At 44.3% G+C, this 21586-nt stretch overlaps 1 protein-coding gene and 1 long non-coding RNA gene across 4 annotated transcripts in view; both read left to right on the top strand.

Annotated features, from left to right (window-relative positions):
* idua (alpha-L-iduronidase) overlaps positions 1-7519 on the top strand; it is a 28185-nt gene extending 20666 nt beyond the window's left edge. For all 3 annotated transcript variants that reach the window (XM_079515231.1, XM_079515233.1, XM_079515232.1), the window contains 6 exons: positions 515-642; positions 1095-1216; positions 2308-2433; positions 5226-5302; positions 5477-5577; positions 6734-7519. In XM_079515231.1, coding sequence (XP_079371357.1) covers positions 515-642; positions 1095-1216; positions 2308-2433; positions 5226-5302; positions 5477-5577; positions 6734-6834 — 655 coding nt within the window. In that variant the 3' untranslated portion in view covers positions 6835-7519. The remainder of the gene's footprint in view (positions 1-514; positions 643-1094; positions 1217-2307; positions 2434-5225; positions 5303-5476; positions 5578-6733) is intronic.
* Positions 7520-9557: 2038 nt separating this feature from the next.
* Positions 9558-19598, top strand: LOC306933555. Its single transcript, XR_013791244.1, has 4 exons — positions 9558-9793; positions 12003-12307; positions 16034-16189; positions 16502-19598. It is a non-coding gene; the product is annotated as an uncharacterized lncRNA (long non-coding RNA).
* Positions 19599-21586: the final 1988 nt, after the last annotated feature.

Here is a 21586-nt window from a genome sequence, read left to right as displayed (position 1 = left end):
CTAGTCCGTGGTTTTGATCAGAACGCCGATGTCCGGTCCTAACTTCTGACTTCTTCGTGCCTCTCGTTTAGAATATTAGCGCTTCTAAAGAGAGATCAGACTTATTAGCGCGATGTAGTAATGGGAAGATTTCACCTCCCAGTTTTTTATTCGGAAAAATCCCCCGACACAAAGTGTTAAAAATCTAAATGTTTTCAATGCAGTTACTGTATCGTTACCAGCTCAGTGGCCGTGTGGTTAGAGTGTCCGCCCTGAGACTGGGAGGTCGGGGTTCAATCCCCGGCCGGGTCATACCAAAGACTCTAAAAAATGGGACCCAGTGCCTCCCTGCTTGACAGCATGGTTTGGATTGGGGGTATGTCCCTGCGACATACTAGCGTCATGTCCAGGGGGTGTACTTGTACATCAAGCTGCCTCACGCTACAGAAACAGGAGATAGGCTCCTGCCCTATGGGCCTCATGGCTCGGCAAGGCTACTTACTTACTTACTGTATCGTTACACCTCTACTCACAGGCCTGCGGTAGCAGGCACCTCGGACAGCTGGCAGGCCGCCGTGTTGGTGTACAACAGTGACGACAACCACACCTCCGCGCAGACCGACGACATCACCGTCTCACTGACGGGACTGGCGGGACTGAAGGGTTGGTTTAAGGCTGGGTGTGTCGAACTCATTTAGTCACTCACTTAGGTTGCGGGCTGGATTGGTCAAAATGGGACTGGAGTACTTTTTATGATGATACTCTTTTAATAATATAATATAACTAATAATCTTAGAGATTGAGGACATTGAGAGCTTTATAAACAAGTACAATCAAAGATGAAGTTGTAAGATTAAAATGTCTGTGTGCGCTATCTTACTCATGTGTTTAAACTCACATGACAAAGAGTTTAATGCATAATCAAAAAGTGTCCATTTTGGGGAAATGAATGGTGAATCACAACTTTTTAGTTTTTAACACAACCAGCGAATGGGTCTGCAGTTTCCTTCACTATTAGGTCCTCCCATTTGGCATAGTAATAATAATAGTAATAATAATAATAATAATAATAATAATAAACGTATCATTCGATCATGTTGTCTTTGACCACCTAGGGCTTGTGTATGTCACATATTACCTGGACAATAACGTAACCAACCCATATCAGCTGTGGCAAAGTATGGGCAGTCCAGACTACCCTTCTGCAGAGCAGTTCAGGCTGCTCAGGACTAAAGAGGTATTTTATTTTTGAGGGGCGCTAGCCCCTCCTATATACAGGTTTAATGTTTGTTTTTAGTTTGTTTTAAAAACGCCATTGACAATGAAGGGAAAATGTACGTCATCTTGTCGCTAACACAAACATTAAATGCCATTAACAATAAAGAGAATTTAATGTTTGTGTTGGCACCGTTTGTTTTACATCACCATTACATCACCTATAATCAACATGAGTTAGACTTTAATATATCAGCGCCCCTCACTTCACACGGGTGTGATTCTTTTCAGACAAACTCTATAATGTAATCAGCTAACATCTCTCATCCCTATTGATATTAATTCAAATACATTGAGTATTCTACGTGAAATTAAATGCAATATTTTCATATGGCCTGAACTGTTGTGCAGACCTACTACTAGATATCAGTTACACTGAAGGCTCAGTTCAGAAGTCTCTTTATAAACGCGTCTTATTCTGGGCATGTCGTAACAAAGGTGAATATTCTGTGAAAATGGTACAGTATCTCACAGATTCGTGAGCTTGTAGATCGGCTATTTTTCGGTGAATAGATTTGGAAGGAAAAGAGGAGTGGTCCATGTGTTGAATGGACCCCTGGGAGAGCCCAGTCAATGACGTATATAGGGTTTAAATCAGTGGTTTTCAACCCTTTTCATGTCGAGGTCCATTATTTATTCAGCACAGACCACCGTTTGATGACATTTAGCCTCTCGGACCCCAAACTAAAGACTATTTTGTTATTGTTGCATAAGATGTTGTCTACAATTCCATTCTGTATTGATGTTGGTACCATTAGGAGAGATAACAGGCAAACGTTGATAAAAAATAACAATTCTTCTACATGCCCTATTTGTGGAGACTTCATGTAAATTAAGTAATGCAGATGTTGAACAATAATTTAACTCCTGAGAGTGTAAAATGAAACCAACATTTGGTTTCATTTTACACTCTCAAGAGTTAAAGATCTGTAATTTGGTTACCAACTCTCCATCATTTAGTTGGGGACCGCCTGGAACCCCCTCAAGGACCACTGGTGGTCCCCTGGGACCACTGGTTTAAGTGCCTAATGTTGTTGTTGTTGTCGTCATTAGGACCCTCAGGTTGACGGCCCCTCAGCGGTTCCTGCAGGGGACACTCTGACGCTGAAGGCCCGGCTCCCTGTGCCCTCCATCCTCCTCGTCCATGTGTGTGCCCGGCCCAGCGCCCCACCTGACCAGGTCAGTGTTATCATCGTGTGTGTGCCTGGCCCAGCGCCCCACCTGACCAGGTCAGTGTTATCATCGTGTGTGTGCCCGGCCCAGCGCCCCACCTGACCAGGTCAGTGTTATCATCGTGTGTGTGCCCGGCCCAGCGCCCCACCTGACCAGGTCAGTGTTATCATCGTGTGTGTGCCCGGCCCAGCGCCCCACCTGACCAGGTCAGTGTTATCATCGTGTGTGTGCCCGGCCCAGCGCCCCACCTGACCAGGTCAGTGTTATCGTGTGTGTGTGCCCGGCCCAGCGCCCCACCTGACCAGGTCAGTGTTATCATCCTGTGTGTGTGCCCGGCCCAGCGCCCCACCTGACCAGGTCAGTGTTATCATCGTGTGTGTGCCCGGCCCAGCGCCCCACCTGACCAGGTCAGTGTTATCATCGTGTGTGTGCCTGGCCCAGCGCCCCCACCTGACCAGGTCAGTGTTATCATCGTGTGTGTGCCCGGCCCAGCGCCCCACCTGACCAGGTCAGTGTTATCATCGTGTGTGTGCCCGGCCCAGCGCCCCACCTGACCAGGTCAGTGTTATCATCGTGTGTGTGCCTGGCCCAGCGCCCCACCTGACCAGGTCAGTGTTATCGTGTGTGTGTGCCCGGCCCAGCGCCCCACCTGACCAGGTCAGTGTTATCATCGTGTGTGTGCCCGGCCCATCGCCCCACCTGACCAGGTCAGTGTTATCGTGTGTGTGTGCCCGGCCCAGCGCCCCACCTGACCAGGTCAGTGTTATCATCGTGTGTGTGCCCGGCCCAGCGCCCCACCTGACCAGGTCAGTGTTATCATCGTGTGTGTGCCCGGCCCAGCGCCCCACCTGACCAGGTCAGTGTTATCGTGTGTGTGTGCCCGGCCCAGCGCCCCACCTGACCAGGTCAGTGTTATCATCGTGTGTGTGCCCGGCCCAGCGCCCCACCTGACCAGGTCAGTGTTATCATCGTGTGTGTGCCCGGCCCAGCGCCCCACCTGACCAGGTCAGTGTTATCATCGTGTGTGTGCCCGGCCCAGCGCCCCACCTGACCAGGTCAGTGTTATCATCGTGTGTGTGCCCGGCCCAGCGCCCCACCTGACCAGGTCAGTGTTATCATCGTGTGTGTGCCCGGCCCAGCGCCCCACCTGACCAGGTCAGTGTTATCATCGTGTGTGTGTGCCCGGCCCAGCGCCCCACCTGACCAGGTCAGTGTTATCATCGTGTGTGTGCCCGGCCCAGCGCCCCACCTGACCAGGTCAGTGTTATCATCGTGTGTGTGTGCCCGGCCCAGCGCCCCACCTGACCAGGTCAGTGTTATCATCATGTGTGTGCCCGGCCCAGCGCCCCACCTGACCAGGTCAGTGTTATCATCTTGTGTGTGCCCGGCCCAGCGCCCCACCTGACCAGGTCAGTGTTATCATCGTGTGTGTGCCCGGCCCAGCGCCCCACCTGACCAGGTCAGTGTTATCATCGTGTGTGTGCCCGGCCCAGCGCCCCCACCTGACCAGGTCAGTGTTATCATCGTGTGTGTGCCCGGCCCAGCGCCCCACCTGACCAGGTCAGTGTTATCATCGTGTGTGTGCCCGGCCCAGCGCCCCACCTGACCAGGTCAGTGTTATCATCCTGTGTGTGTGCCCGGCCCAGCGCCCCACCTGACCAGGTCAGTGTTATCATCGTGTGTGTGTGCCCGGCCCAGCGCCCCACCTGACCAGGTCAGTGTTATCATCGTGTGTGTGCCCGGCCCAGCGCCCCCACCTGACCAGGTCAGTGTTATCATCGTGTGTGTGCCCGGCCCAGCGCCCCACCTGACCAGGTCAGTGTTATCATCGTGTGTGTGCCCGGCCCAGCGCCCCACCTGACCAGGTCAGTGTTATCATCGTGTGTGTGCCCGGCCCAGCGCCCCACCTGACCAGGTCAGTGTTATCATCGTGTGTGTGCCCGGCCCAGCGCCCCACCTGACCAGGTCAGTGTTATCATCGTGTGTGTGCCCGGCCCAGCGCCCCACCTGACCAGGTCAGTGTTATCATCGTGTGTGTGCCCGGCCCAGCGCCCCACCTGACCAGGTCAGCAGCAGTGTTGTTTTCGTCGACCAATACTAAGACGAACAATGTTCGTCGACTACCTTTTTCCACTGGCGAAAACTAACCTTGAAACTAAATGAAAACTAAGCTATGATGACTAAAGGTAAGACTAAATATATGGACAATTTCGTCAACAAATAAAAACTAGGCTAAAATGTTAGGAAGGGACTATAGTGGACAAGAGATCCAGTATAAATAAAAGACAAGTCATTTTACACTTGGTTTCTCGCGTCGCAGTGTGACACGTAAGCTTGTAGATCTGCTATTTTCAGCAAGTGTAAAATCAGTCATTACGACGGCATCAAGGCCCGCCAAAATACATTTTAGTCGACTAAATCAACTGTAGATTTCGTCGACTAAAACTAGACTAACACTAAAACATTCCAAGTGACCAAAATGTGACTAAAACTAAATTAAGTTTCATTCCAAAGACTATGACTAAAACTAAAATAGAAATTTGCTGCCAAAAACAACACAGGTCAGCATTGATGAATTTGTTCTACAGGGGCTTGATTGAGTCTGTCATTTCCCTTCGAATGAAACCCTGAGGGTTAGGGATATGGTTAGTAATAGTCGGACAACGCGACCAACGCCACGTCGGACAATGGCTGACGACAACGTCAATATGTCGGAAATGTCCATACTGGCTTTACGGCATGGTCTTGATAAGGGCTGATGACGGAGATTTCATTTTATTTATTTATACTTTCATCAGGTCAATGGATTACGCTTCATCAGGATCACCAAGGGCCAAGTGTTGGTTGTCTGGTCAGACCACTGTGTTGATTCCAAGTAGGTGTACAGAATATACTTGTTTTTTTTGTTTTTGTTTTTTGAGGGGGGGGGGGGGGGTGAATCTACTTGTTTTTTTCACTGCTTTCACAATGAAATATTCTGGAGAAATGAAAGCTTTTGGAAGAATGAGGTTTTATGTGCAAAAATAAGAATGTCAATTTGCCTCTATAGATGCATCAAGACATTTGAAGTGGAGTTTGCCAACGAGGAAAAGGAATACCACAGGATCAACATCCGGAATACCATTTTCACTTCCTATGTCTACTCGCCTGGTAAGAACTTTGAACAAAATTTAAAATGTGTGTTGGAAAATTGAATGAAGATATTGGCATCAAAGGTTGGGTGAGTGACTCTCTTTGGTTAAAATAAGTGTTAAATAGCTCTTATATTCTGATAGTACTCATAGAGCACCGAAGTCTGACGTCACTTTCAGTAGAGGGCGCCAATACACAGGTTCATGTATTTTTTTATTTGCATTGTAATCCCCATAGGGGGATTTTAGGTCGCTTCATATAAGAACTGTGTTTGAAAAATAATCCGACCGCCCCAGCCTTTCTGTCAGGGTGTGGCTGTGCGTCGTTAATGATGTCCATTCATATTTAATACAGCCAGTTTCTGGAGAAAATGGAATTAATGTGGCCGCAAAAGCCTTGAAACTACATATGAAGGCAATGTCGCTGCTAATATACGTCACGCCCAGCTGTCAACACATTGTGTTCCTGAGATTCCTCGTTGACGTAAGCTCAGCTGGTGGTGACTCGACTCGTACTAACCACGAAACATTAAATATCAATAAAATAAAAATACACGTAATTAACATTCAGTTTCTGTTGTGCGACGGGCAGATGCAGCCACCCGCCTACCCGGAAATGTAGTCTCTGGGTTGTTTGACTCGATTCTAACGCTTATTTTGTTACTCTTTGGGTATATTTGTACATTTCCACCTTCAGTCGATACTTCATATCCATATGAATATTTTTCAAACACAGTTCTTATATGAGGCGATCTAAAATCCCCCTATGGAGATTACAATTCAAATAAAAAGTACACAAACCTGTGGATTGACGCCCTCTACTGACAGTGACGTCAGGACTTCGGTGCTCTATTGCTATTGAGTGTTTGTTCAGTAACAGGACTAGTCTCCATCTCTCTCCAGAAACAGAAAAGGCATTTTCAGGTCAGGATACCAATTTTAAACTCATCAGATTTAAACAAGGGAACTTGAAAGTGATGACACAAAGAAATGAGCAGACAATTTTGGAAACACTATAAAAAATGAAGCTGATAAATGGGTACTCTCTCCTGATTGGCTGAAATGTTGTTCATCGCTGCAAGTTTGAAAGGACCATCATGGGATAATAACATGACATTATGCATGGTTTACTTTGGACGTAATGTTAACTCTTTATAATGCGTTTTATTTTCTAGTCAACAAGGACGTTGGTGGTGTTTATAGGGTTCGAGCTGTGGACTACTGGGGCAGGCCAGGACCTTACTCCCTCACTGAGAGGTATTTAGAGGAGCCTTAGTTCACCACCAGTTATTGTGGTGGCACCAAAAAAAAACATACTACTGTATGTATGTTAATTAGGCCAAGTATGTCAGGGTCAAGTGCATTGTAAAGTTTTCTATATTTGTTTTGTACAGTGTAAAAAAAAATGACATCTTTTGTAATCAATATTGAAAATAAGGCGGGAGCCGAGGGAGGTTGGGTATGTCATATCCCTGGACGTTTATGGACTTATTCATTTAATTTAAATGAATTTGCCCAGAGATTCAATAGTGATTCATCCTTTTATTTATTTATTGAAGGGTGATGATCTTAACATGTTATATTACAGGTAAATTGTGTTATTCATTGCATTATGTTACAAAACCTAAAACAGTGCTCAGTGTTGATGGAGAGTATGTTTGTGGTATACATGGTTTTACACTTACAGTAGCTGAGCTGGTCTTTTTTCTGTTTGGTTTTGCATTTGTTATGACCATGCCATGTTATGGTCTGTTACTGTATAATTGTATATACTGTATAAAATATTGGAAATTGTTTTTCAAAGATTATTTCATATTTCAAAATCTTGAACTGACTGGACAGAAACATTATGTAAAAGTTGAGGTGGCTACTGGCTAATAACTTGTATGTTTAGAAGATCTGTTTTCTCTTTTGGAACTTTACTTTTCTGCAGCAATAAATGGCAGGGTGTTGTAATAGGTCCTGTCCTGTCTGTCTGTGTTTGTAAATTTGTCGCTTTTTGAAATACTTTTTTTTGGCTTTCCGGTACCTCCATGTCCCTTATCCAGTGGTTTTCCAACGTTTTCATTTCAAGGACCCCCAGATTTGACACTAATTAATTAGCCCGTGGACCCCCATTTGAAAAGATATGCCAGGGACCCCTATAAGAGAAGACTTTAGTAGTGATTCTCTACCATTTTCATTTCAAGGACCCCCAGTTTGATATGCAATAGGCTAAGGACCCCTATTTAATGGCATTTCTATCTCTGGGACCCCAATGTATATTGTAAAATCAATGTTAATTTAACTCTATTTGGTTCCATTTGTACACTGTCGTAACCTTGTGTGGTGTGGTGATGGAATGTGAAGGTCTCTGATGGTGACAGCCTGGAGTTCAACATCAGTGAGAGTAGCGAGGGCTTTGTCACATTAATATGTCACACTTACACAGAATATTAATTAAGCTAGGGTACCTGATATCTTTTGGTTCAAACAAAAGTTTTGAACCCCATTTGTACACTCAGAGTTACAGCTCCATAAGGGTCCATTCGGTTCCAAACTATCATTTAGCTGGGGACCCCCTAGCCGCAATTTGCAACTCTAGATTTTTTTACAATGGGATGAATCTAGAGTTGCAATACCCTCCATTGACTCCCCACTCATCCAATTGCGTTTGCGATCTGCTTGTCTTAAACGACGTTAAACTCACCAACATTGCAGCTGTAGTCCAAGCTTGAATTATCCTCTTTCAATCTGCCGAGCTTGTTTTTCATAAAAATCTGTCAAGAAATTCTGTGCAGGTGATTTTTCTAAGTGTTGGAGTTTGGAAGCACTCGTCGTAAGTCACTGAACGGCCCTGTGTACGACCTGTTTCGAATTTGCACATAATGCAGGAGGCAGCAGCGCGACCCGTTAACAAAAACGAGTGCTTCCAAACTGCAACACTTAGAAAAAGAATCACCTGCAGAGGATGTCTTGACAGAAAGTAGCTCATAACATGTCTACGGTGGATTTTTATGAAAAACAAGCTCGGCAGATTGAAAGAGGATAATTCAAGCTTGGACTACAGCTGCAATGTTGGTGAGTTTAACGTCGTTTAAGACAAGCAGATCGCAAACCAAATTGGATGAGTGGGGAGTCAATGGAGGGTATTGCAACTCTAGATTCATCCCATTATAAAAAAATCTAGCGTTGCAAATTGCGGCTAGGGACCCCCTGGAACTCCCTAAAGGACCCCTGGGGGTCCGAGGACCCACTTAGTCCTAGTCGCTATTTTTGGCGTGTCTCCCGTGGTGGGCAATTTCAGGCAGATTTAGTTGAGTTTGCCTCCCTCATAGCCAGATGCCACATTTTGCTTCACTGGAAAATATATTGTCTATAGGCCTATGAAATAAAAGAAAACCGTAATTGAAAAAAACAAATAAATAAAGTCCCCCTTCACGCATTAGGACAATATCATGGTTAAAATGGAGGTTGGGGGGATCTGACTGAGTATCAAATATCTAAATATTACATTAAGCAACTTAAAAACTGTCTTGCGTTCACACAAAAGCCTGAGGAGATGTTAAAATGAAGTGTTTGGAATGATTTTATTTACCTCTGAGACTGAAAAACGGACGTGTTTCGGCCTGTATGGCCTTCCTCAGCGTTTGTCAATTAAATTGGAATTAAAATAGCCTACCAAACATTTATTAAAATCTTGGCTATTGGAAAAGGTTCCAGTATAAGATGCTGGTATATTTTAAGTTGTATTCCTTCATTAACATGTCACTTTATTATGTCTTAAATCCTCCTTGAGTCCTTGTTGTACTAGCCTGTGGTTATTGCTTTTCAAATGAAATACAATTCAATTAAAGTAATGAACACATTCAATTTACAATAATATATGATTCAAATTATTGTGAAATATGGGCCATTCTGCATAATGAGTTTTTATGTTTGGTAGCCTGGTAGGACGAATTTTGATGTAAAATTGTCCACATGGTGGCGTCGTATTTGCAGTCTGTCTGTATACTGTCCTATAAACACCGCATAGAGTAAGTTGGGTCGTGCTAATGGCTAAGCTTTTAGAATTCTCTTCCTCTTGTCAATCTTTTTATGGTCAACGTGGTCGTTAAAGGTAAAGATTAATAGTTTTTACAAGCACCGTCCGTGGAAGTGTATATTTGCCTGTAACCGCTAAATGTCACTGTTTGATACAAGTCAAGTGAAATGGACACGACGCATTGACGCTTCAGTGGAGAGTGGAGACAGCTGTGAGTTGTTTATTATTTGATTGATTGAGTATTAGTATTTATTAACAGTATCAGACACTCGTTTTTATTATCGGGTCGCGCTGCTGCCTCCTGCATTATGTGCAAATTCGAAACAGGTGGTAGGGTACGTACGCATAACGTTCAGTGACTTCGACGAGTGCTTCCAAACTCCAACACTTAGAAAAAGAATCACCTGCACAGAATGTCTTGACAGAAGCTCTCATAACATGTCTATGGTGGATTTTTATGAAACAAAAGCACGGTAGATTGAACGAGGATAATTCAAGCATGGCCAAGCTGAGTGACTGACGTGGCCAAATGGGAGTCAGGGTCTGAATTCCTTTAAACCTAAACAATGCTTGTTTAGACTCGGACTGATTTACTGGCTAATTACTTGCCCGAGAAACACCGAAATCGTCCTCATCTGGATGGCCCCTAAGAGGCTATACCAGGGCCAGCCAGGTGTGAGATGATGATCCTGTCCTTTATCCTCTCTAGAGATCCTTTGTGTTGAAAGACCCCTGTGTATTTTTATTAGGGGCTACAGTAAGCAAATCGTGGCAGCGGTGGCCGAACGGATTGCGGAGCGGTCTTGATACCGGAAGGTCGCCAGTTCGAATCAGCGGTCCGACACGTTAGAATTACCACCGCTGAAGTGCCCTTGAACAAGGCATTGAACCACTACGAATGAAATGTGTTCTATGAGCAGGGCCTGGCTGGAAACAAGTTATTGAGCTTAGCCCAGATACCCTGGGTAAATATAGTAATAATTTCATTTCAAATGGTTGGCAACTTGGTTATCTGGGGACAGAGGAGGGTATTACATGCAAGCTCTGCGCACACACACACACACACACACACACACACACACACACACACACACATTGTGACGTGTTGAGCAGGGAGTAGACTATGGTGGGCTGGATACAGCAGAATAGATGTCAGTCGTCCAGGTATTCACACAGACACAGATGCATGTCACTAGCTGGTTTATTTGGCAGCCAACTAATAGAGCATTGACTCAGTATTGACCATATTAAGCCAGGTCTCACGGCAGACAGCACGGATATCATAAACAAAAGTGAACGGAGCCTACAGTCACACTGCGCGCTAACATAGTCAAGGATAGTCTAAGAAGGATGAGACGCGAAGACCGTACGGGCGACGCCATGTTGCTTTGGAAGGAAAGAAACATGCGCAGTTGAGACCAGGAAGTTGGACATGCACAACTGCGCATGTTTCTTTCCTTCCAAAGCAACATGGCGTCGCCCGTACGGTCTTCGCGTCTCATCCTTCTTAGACTATCCTTGAACATAGTACACGCATGTAGTGGAAGTGACGTCAGATCTTCTACACACAGCAAAACAAAAGGGAGCAGTGCACCACCCTGTGGCACCAACTGGCACTGCATACTGACTGTTACCACACACACACACGCACACAATTTTCAATTGATCAGAACTCTAGGAAAGTGTACAAATAGGAGTCAAATTGGGTTTGTTTCTCTCAAAGTTACAAAAGGATCAATGAATACTATAGACAGATAACAGTTTAAGTCCCCACTAAGGGGTCAGGACAACTAGGCCTTAACGTGGAGGGGTCAGAATACAATTTGGATTTAAACTGTTATTCGTCTATAGTACTTAAAGGAGAATACCATGCTAGAAGGCTTTCTTACCTTTCTTTGTAGTCGTTACGTCCCCACCAAAGAGGTCCAGGTGTTTTTTTGTGCAAAAACTCCTTATTGGCTATTTCCCCTACCATAAGCCCTCAATTAATTGCATTGAATTGAATGGGGCTATGGGGTGTTGTGCTAATTCGCTTATTTCCATCGAAATAAGTAGTAAAGTGTGCCGCTTGGGATATTATTTACATTATGAAGAGAGGATATATATACAAAATAATAATTTTGAGCGATGGAAATAAGCGAATTAGCACAACACCCCATAGCCCCATTCAATTCCCATTCAATGCAATTCATTTAGGGCTTATGGTAGGGGAAATAGCCAATAAGGAGCTTTTGCACAAAGTAACAAAAGGGCCTCTTTGGTGGGGACGTAACAACTACAAAGAAAGGTAAGAAAGCCTTTTAGTATGGAATTCTCCTTTAGCAGATTATTTAACACTCTGGTTGTTTTTGTGTGTGTTGTTTGTTATGTTGGACGTTTGCTGATTAAACCTCACGTTTTCCCCTTGTTTTGTTATGCAGTAATAATCCCTGGGCAGTCTGGAACAGACTTAAACATGGATCCTACAGACTGGCAATACACTCACCAGATACAATGGAAAAGCCCAAGACGGAGGACTGATTCCAGGGATCTCTCTGGCAAAGTGGACATGTATTCCGTGAGAAATACTCTGCCCTTTATGAATACAGGAGAAAAGGATGTAGGTTTCCCCAGCAGCACTAAATGCTCTTCAGCCTACAACAACATCAACAGACCACTGAAAGAGAGGGTGAATGGGATCATGCAACGAAGGTTGCCCGATGGTCAGTGGCGCAAAGCAACTACTGTAAGTACATGTATACTGTGTTAAGTTACATATATATACTGACTGCGAAGTGCCAACCAGATGTAGTGTGTTTGGTAAAACAGTCTTCTCTGTTAGTGCCTCCCATCACTGGAACAGTCTCCCTACAGAAGTAAGAGAGGCCTCCAACTATCTGACCTTCAAATTCAACCTTAACACTTTGATTGCTGGAAGATCTCAACAGGCCTATTTGGATGTTGCTGCCATTTAACATTGCACAAAGGCCTTGTTCGGGGGCCCACAGTAAAATGTTCTCTTATAGCGAGAATCACACGCCTACATCAAAAGAAAGCTGAACTTGTCCACTTCAATTAAAAAAATACATTTTGATTTTACCATGTTCCATTCTGGAGATATTGACCTTTTTGCAACACCTGCATTTGCCTGGAAGTGGTTATCTTGAACAGCGAGCAGAGTTATGGATGGTTTAAAGTCAGAGACATTGACAGGCAGATATAAAATTGAACCCAATAAATATCCTATACATCCTATACACCGAATGAAAGCCCTGAATGTGTACTTTTACGAGGAAAACAGTAAACATTGATCCCATCTACAGTTAGACAGTAATTGGTTATTGAATGCAGCTTGTGCCCACCAGATAACTTCAGAGAAGACATGGACGTGAACTCCTCAATATTCACAAAATAAGGCCTATAGCGACATATAAATACTATATACCGTATGAAACAGAAGACTCTCTGCTTTCATAAGAAAAAAACTTCTACTGTAGTAATAATAAAAATCACACCCCTGTGAAGTGAGCGGTGCAACTCTGTCCCATATTGCACCACTCACTTCACATGGGTGTGATTTTTATTATTACTACAGTAGAAGTTTTTTTCTTATGAAAGCAGAGAGTCTTCTGTTTCATACGGTATATAGTATTTATATGTCGCTATAGGCCTTATTTTGTGAATATTGAGTTAGGGTCCATGTCTTCTCTGCAGTTATATCTGGTGGGCGCAATGTGCATCCACCCAGTATCCAATTTATGACAAACTGTACATGGGATCAATGTTTACTCTTTTCCTCGTAAAAGTACACATTCAGGGCTTTCATTCGATGTATAGGATGTATAGCATATTTATTGTGTTTATTGTTATATCTGCCTGTCAATGTCTGACTATAAACCTTCATAACTATGCTTTCTTTTTGATGATGATTGCCGCCTCGCCTAATCTATCTCACTGCTTTCATTGTTTTGATCGCAGTAACATTGGGGGGGGGGGGTCATGGGCACATTGGGCAGCAAAAGTCTTGATCCGTACGGCTATAAAAAGTCCCATTTCACCGTTCGGTTCAGAACTATAGTATAACGGTGAGACGCGTTGTCATCATCAGCTGATTATGTTTTTCAAGCTAGTGAAGTATATTTACTAACAAGAGAACATGCCTGGGCATGCAGGTTGGAGGCGATGGAGGAAAAAAAAAGATTCCCCCGGCTGTGATGTCAACGACAACGGATCACAACACCACGGTTTAGGACGCGGAAAAGTTCGTTATACATTACACCCGGGTCGATTACGTCCCCGATGCGTTCATTGCGGTCTTATCACTACAATTATAATGAATAAAAAAGCGTTACAATCACACGTCCGAGCGATCTCCGATTATGACGGTTCTGCATGGCGATACGTGATCCACCAACGGCACACTGTCTTGTCGTGGCGGCCCGTCGATACGGTGGTTAGTTCGTAGTATTGTAGGCTCGGGGATCGTTTGCTCGCTACAGTATGAAGAAGGAAACATGCATCTGTCCATGTGTGTTGCAGACGCAATGCAATGCCGATCGGTTGTTTTTTTCCGAGAGACAGAGCCAGCCAGGACAGAGCCCCCATGTCGCAAGGCTCCTCCTGCAGGAGAAACAGGAGGGGAGGGGGGAATCGAGTAGTATAGTGTTGTGTGAAAGCCAATAGCTGGAGGAAAGCCTGGTGAGGCGAGGTTAGGTGAAATTTGATTCTTTTCATACACCGACTGGATCATTCCATGGGCGCGCCCATTTTAGACTGGCTTAGTGGCTTCTACACGTAAAGCGGCCCGCCCTCCTGTTTTCAGGATGGGAGGGGGGTTTTTTTTTTTGGTTTTTTTTCTGATCACGTGAGCGGGACTAAGCAACAATGATAGGGCGATGGTTCTTCATTGTCCGGGTGGGTAAAAAGATGAATGAAAGTATGCTATAAAAAAGTGATTGAAACGTATTGATACGTGATCCGCACCCGACGTTTGATTAATTGATAACGTATTGATACGCGATCCGCGTTGGGAGTGTTAAGAGTTGGCTAAAAGCAAATCAAATCTGTATTCTGTAATCATGAGCAGGCACGGAAAGTTCTTATAACGGCAGTGGTTGCCCCCCCGCCCCGCACCCCAGTGCGGGAGCGCACTCGCCTATTAGTTTGCATTGCACAGTGCGCTCAGTGCGCTATTTCCGAACGCGCCCACTGTGTCAGTGGGTGCTTCAGCCCTCAAGCACCCCCGGACTCGACCCCGCTGATCATGAGTAATCATCAGCTCCATTTGTCACTGGTGTCATTTCTGATTTCTCACATCCCACGGTGGTTCTTCTGTCCCCTGTATCATGTTTATTTGTCTTTGTAATGTAGTATTGTATTGTATTGTATTGTATTGTATGTGCTTTTTGTATAGATAGTTTTATCATCACTTTTAAGAACCTGCTCACGGACTACAGATGAAAATTAGCGAACTCTGCCCCATTTTCATGGAATTGAAAAATGACGTGTTGATTAATGTGCATTGTCCCTGTCAAATAAATGAATAAATACTCAAGTACTACAGTAACTAAGTACAATTTTAGATCGCAAATGCAATTTGGATGAATGGGCTGTCAATGGATGGTCTTGCAACTCTAGATTCATCCCATTATAAAAATAATCTAGTGTTGCAAATTGCGGCTAAGTGGACGGTTGATTTATCTGACATACTGTGTCTATAGAAACAGAATTGTGTCTCAACTGTCCACAAAAGTTGGAAGCCACGGGTGAGTCTTAACTGGCCAGTGGCCACCCATGTCGGACAGTTGGTGTGTCGGACTAACGTCTGCCCCCCGTCCTCATAGATAGTGACATTTAATCATGCAGTGTTTCGGCTATGACCCTGATGAAGGCTCCATAGCCAAAACATTTGTGTTATTAATTGTCTCCAACTATGAGGACTGAGGAATTATCTATTTTTATTTTTTAAGTGGTGCAACCACTTCCTTAAGTGACTATGTGTGTGGCTGGCTGGGTGGGTGGGTGGATGGGTGGCTGGCTGGGTGCGTCTGAGCACGAAAACAGCATGGTTGTTTTTCACCACCTGTGCGCAACCTAACACACACACAAACACACACGCATATATTAACTGTATATATGGTGATTTTGGGTGTGCCAGTATAGTACAGTGACAGTACAGTACAGTAGATGGTACAGTAGAGGGACCCCCACACGGTAACTTTGTCATTTCTCAACCGTTTCGCACGCGGGCGGGTTGGGGTCGGGCCGGCACCCTGGGTGCGTTCCTGTGGGTCTGGAACCCCCACCCCCCCTGGGGGACCCCCACACGGAGTTGCACCACTTACTTCACACGGGTGTGTTTTTTTTATTAATATTTGACCTACACCTACATACCATACGTTATCTAGTGGTGTAGATGTCCGTATATGTGCATCTGATGGTGTAACAAACTATTTTCCTTCCAACTGCCCAGGCCTTCTCCACTCCAACTGACCACCTTCCACCACCTAATCCTGTGGAGAAGACAAGTTCGTCAACCCTGAACAAAGATGACCATCCTCTAAAACTCAGAGTGAAAGCTTTGATGAACAGGCACCGTGATTCTGGTTTATTGGATTCACATGGGGAGGTTTGTAGCTTTGTTGAACACTTATCAAACTATCACTTAACTATTGTACAATTATTGACCTCCACGCATGTATTCGCAATTAATATATTATACACTCACCAGCCACTTTATTAGGACATAACATAACATCAATTAACATAATCGTATACTCAGCCATGGCATGCAACTATAATGTCTAACAATTTCTTGAAAATGTAAAATAAATTACTAAGCTTTTGAAGTACTGAGAAGCTCACTCAACGTTTTAATTCCCTGATGCATGCTGCACTCTTTAACAGATAATGATGTTTTCTTACATGTGCCCTTTGGCAGATCCCTGTTAAACCACAACCTCCCAGCCAGAGCCCTACTACCACAGTTGAGGAAAAGAACTCGACTGTCGAAGGATTCCAGCGTTTCCTCAGTGTACTTAATAAAGGGGTGGACATTGAGATGCTGAATAGAATACTCATTGATGACAATGAGCATCCTCCTACTGGTCAGGGTCTTCTGCAGAGTCATACCCCAGTTGTGAAGGAAAAGTCAGGTGTGTGCGAGAGTGACAGCCAACGATTACAATGTGGAGCTGGGCAGAGGGACCGTCGGTCTGGCAGTGCAGAGAGGACGACTGAACTGCTCAATCAACATATTTCCAACGAGGCATGTAAAAGAAACATCCAGCGTGAGGAGAAATCCGCCCAGAGTGACAACGGAGGCGACTACCATTTTGTCTCTAGTCGTAGATCCATGTCTCCCCCAGTGGTGGAAGAGAAGAAACCCAAACTGGAGCAGCATCAGGGAGATCTCCAGAACATTCTGAAGGCAATTGGTTTTAGTATGGATGCAGATGACATGTGCAAACTAGAAGAACGTACACAGAAGAGGCTCTATGGTATGAAGAATGAAACCGAACTGAGGTCGGACGCGACAGCTCTGAGCAAAAGAAGTCAGCAGCATGTACGAAGTGATCACAGTCGTTCCTCTTCATCAGTGTCTGACAGGCCTAGTTCTAGTCCCTCCCGTCATCAGCATTCCCCCAGCAAAACCTCCAGGGATAGCAGGAAACAAACACAATGTTCTGAATACGGTCTACACTTTAGACAGAGAAGCAGAGAGAGAGGAAGTAGAGAGCAAAGGAGAAAACGAGATGGAGAAAAGAATATAATTGCTTCCAGAGATGGCTCTACTGGTCGCCATCAGTATCTAGAGAACCCAGAATATATTGTTACCTATCCTGATGCTGCATGTGCAATACCAATGTACAATTCCGATGCTACTTCTGCAATTCCATCATATACTTCAGTCCAGCACTCCGAGTACAGTGCCTACCACAGTGACACTAGCAACTGTGTTTCCTTGAACTATGGGTCCAATGACATCCCACCACCTTCGTCCTCCTATCCCCCTGCTTTTTGTAATGATTCAATGACTCCTTTATGTCCCTCTGCTGACACTGGAGCCTTGGATGTCCATGTTTACCCTCATACATATATTCATCCATATCCACCTGCCGGTTGCAACACTGCACTTGGACATTCTTACTTCAACACAGATCTGTCACTGACCGAGACTGAGGGCCAAACTGGACAGAAATCAGCCATCCACGTCATTAATTTTCTGCAAAGGCGGTATCAACATATTTCGCAAAAGGATAAAGCTAGAAAGCTAATAGCTCGAGTAAACAAACCGGTTTCCTCCGATCAAATCACAGGAGAAAAGCAAGCAGGAGTGGAGCGAACACCAAGTAACTCAAACCTGTCGCTGAGTGAAGGCCAAACTGGACAGCAATCCACCGCCAATACTGTCACCAAAGCAGAACAAAAGGAAGGACAAATAGAAAGTCAGAGTCCTTTCTTTTGGCTAAAGGAGCAACTGAAGTATGTTAGAAAGCATGCTGAGACCAAAGCAAAGTGTAGCCCTAAAAACAACTTTGAGTGGCTACAGAAGCAGCTACAGTATATTTTAAAGAGACTAGAGCAGAACTCTCACTCACTGAGTGAAGGCCAAACTGGACAGCAATCTGCCGTCAATACGGTCACCAAAGCGGAATTCCAAATGGAAGAAAAGAAAATGGCAGAAAAAAAGGAAGGACAAAAAGAAAGCTATATAAGCATACAAAGACTTGTGATGGAAATAGACTATATTCGTTGTCTTCTTCCAGTAGGAATAGACCAAGGTTATACTTTGCTAAAGGACGAGCTGAAGTGTGTTAGAATAGCTCTAGCAAACTGTGACCTCCCTAAACACAATCCTGAGTGGCTACGGAAGCAGCTAGCAGCAAAGGAACAGTACATTTTAATGATCCTAAATCCGAACGCAGACCTGTCACTGAGTGAAGGCCAAACTGGACAGAAATGGACAGAAATGGCCGTCAATACTGTCACTAAATCGGAACAAAAGGAAGGACAAATAGGAAGTCAGAGAAGCATACAAGGACAGCAGTTGGAAGGAGACTCAGGGTGCCCTGACTACATTCCACATATACATTCCTATACCCCTGGTCTTCTTCCAGTAGGAAAAGTGGGTCCTTTCTTCTGGCTAAAGGAGCAGCTGAAGTATGTTAGAAAGGAAACTGAGACCCAAGTAAAGTGTAACCATAGAGGCTCCGGTTACACTTTATGGGGGTCTCAGTTTAGACGCAACTCTGAGTGGCTACGGAAGCAGCTAGCAGCAAAGGAACAGTACATTTTAAAGATCCTAAGAACACAGACCTGTCAGCAGTTGGAAGTAGACTAAGTCCTGCCCCATGCGGTATATATCATCATCATTTTTCGACAGCGGTCGAGATCATGGATTTCACAATGCCACGCCAGACTTCATTACCATCCCCAGTTCCTGCTTACTGATGCATGTGTCCCTAGCGATGACATCGGTATATATACTGTATATTATACTGTATGACTGTACATGTGAATATTGTGTTTCATTGTTTTTCAAAGATTTCTAATGCTCAGAGTCTGAACCGGTGTCTGATAAAAAGCTTAGCAATACACATTAAATCTGCAATTGAGAAATATTGTGTGCAAGTTGTATTCTTTATTAATTACACCAGAATACTAGTCTCCAGACCCATGTTAAGACTGGCAGTGTAGCTCTCCTATTTCATATTTCAAAATCTTAACAGTGTAGACCAGGGGTGCCCAAAAGTTAGATCGTGATCTACCAGTAAATCACAAAGGCTGTGCAGGTAGATCACATGACATGCCCCTAAATAATCTTTAATTTAAATATTAAAATAAACTTTTTGGCATCTGCAACTTGAATTAAGGGGACCTGATTGATTGACATCAAAAAGAGCTGCACAAACGTAGGTAGCATTACAAATTAAATACTAAAGTAAAAAACCCTGCCTATTCCATTTCTCCCCCTCTAATTTACCATTTCAAGTGCATTTGTCTTATATGTTATGCCAGTGCCACTATTCCAAAGCCCCCTCGGGTACATATTTAAACTATTTTCAACAATTTAATATTTTTTTTCGTTGGGTAGATTTTGTTGAGCTGGTTTGAACTTTGGGCACCTCTGGTAGTACTGGACAGAAACATGTAAAAGTTGATGTGGCATCAAACGGAAACATAGTTTTTGTTTTCCTTCCCCTTGTATGTTTAGAAGATATGTAACCCCCTTGCACAAGAAAGGGAGTAAATTAGACCCCGGCAACTACCGCCCTATTTCTATTCTTAGTTCCATCTCGAAAGTGATGGAAAAAATAGTCTATGAACAGGTTGAAAAGTATCTTGCCACTAATAAATTATTGTACGAGTTCCAATCTGGCTTCAGAACATCCCACTCCACTGACACATGCCTTCTCTATTTGAGCGACCACATCAAACAAGAGGTGGACGCTGGCAAATACTGCGGCATGGTCATGCTGGACCTCCAAAAGGCTTTTGACACAGTGAACCACTCCATACTGGTTAACAAGCTAAAAGCAATTGGTTTCGATAGCACATCAGTGAGCTGGATGCAATCCTACCTGGAGGGGAGAGAACAGATGGTGGAAGTGAACGGAACACTGTCCCCCCCCCTCCCAGTGAGCTGTGGCGTTCCACAAGGAAGCATACTAGGGCCTCTACTGTTCCTAATATATGTAAACGACATGACTTCAGCCTGTGACTGCAACTTGTTCCTGTTCGCAGATGACTCAGCACTGCTGGTCTCGGACAGGGACAAACTGCAGGTTGAAAATGCCCTCAGCTCTGAACTCGGTAGAATCTGCACCTGGCTCGCTGATAACAAACTATCTTTACACCTGGGAAAAACTGAATCCATTCTCTTTGGCTCTATTAGTAATCTCAGCAAGGCAAATGGCTTCTTGGTTAGAGTGGGTGACAATGTTATCACACGTAAAGATGAAATTACCTACCTAGGTTCCATCCTGGAGGCTAATCTTTCCGGTGATAAAATGGCCACCAACGTAATCAAAAAAGTCAACCATAGAACAAGATTCCTCTACAGGATCTCCTCACTGGTCAACAAAAACACCTTGAAGACCTTAACAGGAGCCCTTGTACAGGGTTTCTTTGACTATGCATGCACCTCCTGGTACCACAGCACCTCAAAGGCCCTTAAAACCAGGCTCCAGACTTCCCAAAACAAACTGGTCAGGCTCCTACTTGATCTAGCCCCCCGAACCCACCTCACCCCTGCCCACTTCGACAGGCTGGAATGGCTTAGGGTCGACGACAGAGTACAGCAACTTGCAATGGGTCTGGTCCACAAGATTCGATACACCACCAAGATACCCATGTACCTGTCTAGATACTTCCTTAATGTTAACGAAGTCCACACCCACAACACCAGAGGGAGTGCAACGAACCATGTACAACCCAGATTCGGCACAAACAAGGGACTAAATTCTTTTCGCTCCTATGCCACCAAAATGTGGAACGCCCTACCAACTGTCATTAAGACATGCGAATCCCTTGACTCCTTCAAAACCGCTCTCAAAGGGCACCTACGGATGGCTGCATTTCGAAACTGGCCCCCGTAAAATCTGAATCCCCCCCGCCCCCCCCCTTTTTTCCCCTCACTGTATATATTTCTTTTCCCTTTTTACCTCCTTTTTGATGAATTCCTGTTCTGTCTATAGAAGTGTCTATTTGTACAAATGTTTTGATGATTTGAACATGGTGGACCCTGTTGGAAACAAGTGTAATGCTTAATTGGGTCGTCCACTCACAGTTAACAGCCTTTGTATTGAGTTTGTGCTTGAAATGTACTGTAAATTCTGAAAACTGTTAATAAATTCTTCAATCAATCAATCAATCAATGTTTTCTCTTTTGGCAATTTACTTTTCCGCAATAACTGGCAGGGTGTTGTAATAGGTCCTGTCTGTCTGTGTGTGTGTGTGTGTGTGTGTGTGTGTTAATATTTCGTTTTGATGTAGAATTGTAGATGGTATATTTTAAGGGCTG

The sequence above is a fragment of the Electrona antarctica genome (assembly GCF_951216825.1).
Source record: "Electrona antarctica genome assembly, chromosome: 12".
NCBI classification, from domain to species: Eukaryota; Metazoa; Chordata; class Actinopteri; order Myctophiformes; family Myctophidae; genus Electrona; species Electrona antarctica.
Note: the sequence above shows the minus strand (reverse complement) of the source record. Positions and strands in the feature narration are given on the sequence as shown.